A 3,628-nucleotide genomic window follows, 5' to 3' on the forward strand; every position below is an offset into this window, starting at 1 on the left:
TATATTCAAGCAGGGAAGCAACACTGGGATTTTGGTGATCAGTCGGTAGAATTATAATATCTAGTACTTACTAAAATTGATGTGCATATTCATCCTTCTGTTTTATCGTCCTTGTTTGAATTGCTGGATTCGACCGCCATAATTTTATTTTTTGAGAATCATATCTAATTTATTCAAGTAGACTATGGGTTACAAAGGCCACTAGCCATAGCTGGGGGAGTGTATTGATGACACGGAGGCAGTACTAACGGTTCTCACTATAAGAACGAGAAAGTACGTCGCCATCCAAAACGATTCCATTGAATGAGGTCCCGGATGCCAGTGAAGTTCACACTTGATGCTCCCATGAAATCACCCTCATTGCTCCTTGTGAACGACGCAGTCACAGCCTTGCTGTCTAGATCACGTAGCGCGGCGTCTACGTTCACCTTCCTACAACCCGGAGGAGGGATCCAGGATGACACCATCATAAGTGACTTTGAGTTGACGAATGCTAGAAGAAATTTTTTAGGGCCCTGAGTTTTAGTTTCGCCCGGGCCGCCACAATCTCATGACCGGCCCTACTCCTATATCTGCCGCCATGCACCGCCTCCGGGAGCCTGAGACTCGATCACGACGAACACATGCAGGAGGAAGAAGAGCGGACTCGTACACAGACAGATTTTTGCGATGCGTATGTCTTGCGTGCTTTTCGGCATTCTCTTTTATTCAATTGAGTAACAACCACATCCGAAGTGTTCGCCCACGATCCCTTACTTCTGTTCCATTCGACGGACGCAATCGTGGCCAAGTCCTCGCACGTTTACAGGAAAGAAAATTTACATGAAACAAATCTCACATACCACTCAGACAAAGCCGCAACGTGAACTAGAGCACGTTTCTGGCGATTATTTGGTACATGCAATAATAAAGCTAACCTGACATGTTCAGGCGCTATATGCAGATGGAGTATATTAGACTTGGGAGCTTGGGAATAGGTACGTAGCTCTAGATTGTACTTAGTGCATCGTCCTGTCTCTTGTGCACCCTCACCTTGAGCCCGTCCTTCATGTGGAGTATAATGGACATCTTGGGAATCGGCACCGTTGCACCGGCGGCCACCTCGACCCTGAACTGCGGCACGACGGCGGCAACCACGGCCTTCATCTGCGTGAACGCCAGGTCCTTGCCGATGCACGTCCGCGGCCCCACGTTGAACGCCGCGAACTTGTAGGAAGGCTCGTGGCGGAGCCGCCCCGTCTCCGTCAGCCACCGCTCCGGCCGGAACTCTAGGCAATCCTTGCCCCACACCGCCTCCATGCGCCCCATCGAGTAGAATGACACGATCAGCTGCCGTGTCCGCGACACCGCAGGGCCGCTCGGCAGCGTGTCTGGCTGCGCCGCCGCCTTGTGCTCGAACGGCACCGGCGGGTACAGCCGGAGTGACTCCGACAGCGCCGCGTGCAGATAGACCAGGCGCTTCAGATCGATGGCGGTGGGTTGGCAGCCGATGCCGCCAGACGTTGCGTTCTCACGGAGCTCGGCGAGGATCTTGGCCTCAACGTCGGGGTGTTTGGAGAGCAGCCAGAAGAACCATGTCAAGGCGGAGCTCGTGGTGTCGCGACCGGCGACCATGATGTTCAGCGTTGTGTCACGCAAGAACCGATCGAACTCCTTTCCGTCCTTGCCTACCTCGTCTTGGCATGCCAGGTACAACGTGAGAAGGTCAGCGGCATCAGTCCCGTCGGCGTTGGTGTCGGCACGGGCCGCTCGCTCTCGTCGGAGCGACACGAACTCCGTGATAGACGCGTCGAGCACCTGCCGAGCCTTGGCCATCTTTCTTTCGTGGCCAATGTTTAGGTAGGTCTGGAGCCTCAGCCACGGTACGGGCGTCACGTGCCTGTAGAACAGCACCGCCTCGGCCTCGTCCATGGCCGCGGCGAATGGCACTCGAGGGAAGTGGGCGGCGAGGCAGCCGGGGTCGACACCGAACACGAACATCGCCGTGAGGTCGAACGTCAGCCGCATGAACACGTCCTGCAGATCAACGACCTCGCACGTGGCCGCCAGGCCGTCGAGGAGCGGCACGAGCCCCTCACCGAGCTTGCGCGCGGTGCTCGCGGCGACGGCAGAACGGAACCTTGGGTCGAAGAGCAGCGCGTGCGCCTTGCGCCGCTGGAACGCCCACGACTCGCCGTCGGCATTGAAGATGCCGTCGCCGAGCACGTCGAACACGGCAGCGAAGTCCTCGCCCTTGGGATAGTTGCCGAAGTTGGCCGTGAAGACATGCGCCACGTCCGCCGGGTTGGCCGTGACAAGGACGTCCACCGGCGAGCCCCACGGGCCCCTGACGACGTGCGACATCCCTGGCGCCACCCGCAGGAACTCGGTGACCCACTCGTGCACGCGCCCGGCATTGACGGTGATCGCCGGCAACGCGCCGACCACCGGCCAGTTGGTTGGCAGCCCGTCCCGGTGGCGAAACCTGAAGAACAGCAAGAACAAGAAGCAAGCGAACGACACCATGATCTCCGGGTACTTGCCGAGGAAGCCTCCAACCCACCATGACACGGTCTCCATTTCTCTTGGCTTGTTTACGTGCGTTATGGCCGGTGAAGACGTGAAGTGTTATTGTACAAGTGAGTGAGCTATATGTAGAGCTAGCTAGGCTTATTATATAGTGGCTCCTGAGTTGAGGGGTTTGGGTTAGGTGTAGAGATTTGGATATTAGGTGTATGGGAAGGGAGCCACCATGGGAAAAACTCATGTTACATACTGTTCTGGCATAGGGTGTGTCTAGGTCGCAGTCGACCGAGACGTAACCATGTCTCAGTCAAGTGATATATAGTATATAAGAAGAAAAAAGAATAACTGAAAAGAATTTTTTGTACGAATCTCCCTGCGAGATCAAATGAATATAGTATCAACTGAGACATAACAAAGTCTAAGTCGACATAGACTTAGCAAAACTGTCCGGCATAAGCCGAAAAACACATGGCAACCCAAGAGCCCTCGGCTTAGTTCGGACTAAAAAAACGTCGGCTCATAGAGACAGCTCGAAATTTTTTGACAAAAAACACTTACATGCAAGGTTCGACATAAGCAACGGCGTCGCCCATCCTCACCACAACTTTTTTTTCTCCATTCCGGAAATTTTTCAGGATGGGCTGAAATCACTGGTTTTCAGTAAATTTTGGATTTTTTTCGTCCGTAAGAATAAAACAAAATTTGTATTTGAAAGTTTTTGTGTCATAATATGGATATTTTTACCAAACTAAGACACATACAACTCTTCCTCCCTGCTGCTACACTTCCTTTTTGCAATGGCATTTTTACAAGGTTAAAAGCAAGGACCGGAATAAGAAGACCACAATTGAGTCTTCTCAGGAAGAAGAATAGCTTTCTGAGGAAAAGTCTGATACAAATGCTTCGGAGCGAAACCATCCAGAAGAAAGTGTTGATGAAATCAGTACGATAAGAAAGTTGTCTTGGCTGCTCCAATCTCAAGCCCCTTGTCCTAAAAGTTGCTAAGAATACCGATGAGAGAAGTCAGAAACTTTGACCAAGACCTCTGAGAAAAGGAAGAAGTCTGTGACTGAAGAAGAAGTTGCACCAGTCAGAAGTGATGGAGTCAAATCCAGCAGATCTC

At 52.5% G+C, this 3,628-nt stretch overlaps 1 protein-coding gene across 1 annotated transcript; it reads right to left on the bottom strand.

Annotated features, from left to right (window-relative positions):
• Positions 1-772: 772 nt before the first annotated feature.
• Positions 773-2,605, bottom strand: LOC123163842 (alkane hydroxylase MAH1). Its single transcript, XM_044581222.1, has one exon. It carries the CDS (start codon positions 2,557-2,559, stop codon positions 988-990), a length of 1,572 nt encoding a protein of 523 aa, XP_044437157.1. The 5' UTR covers positions 2,560-2,605; the 3' UTR covers positions 773-987.
• Between the last annotated feature and the right edge of the window lie 1,023 nt (positions 2,606-3,628).

The sequence above is a fragment of the Triticum aestivum genome, chromosome 7D, assembly GCF_018294505.1.
Source record: "Triticum aestivum cultivar Chinese Spring chromosome 7D, IWGSC CS RefSeq v2.1, whole genome shotgun sequence".
NCBI classification, from domain to species: Eukaryota; Viridiplantae; Streptophyta; class Magnoliopsida; order Poales; family Poaceae; genus Triticum; species Triticum aestivum.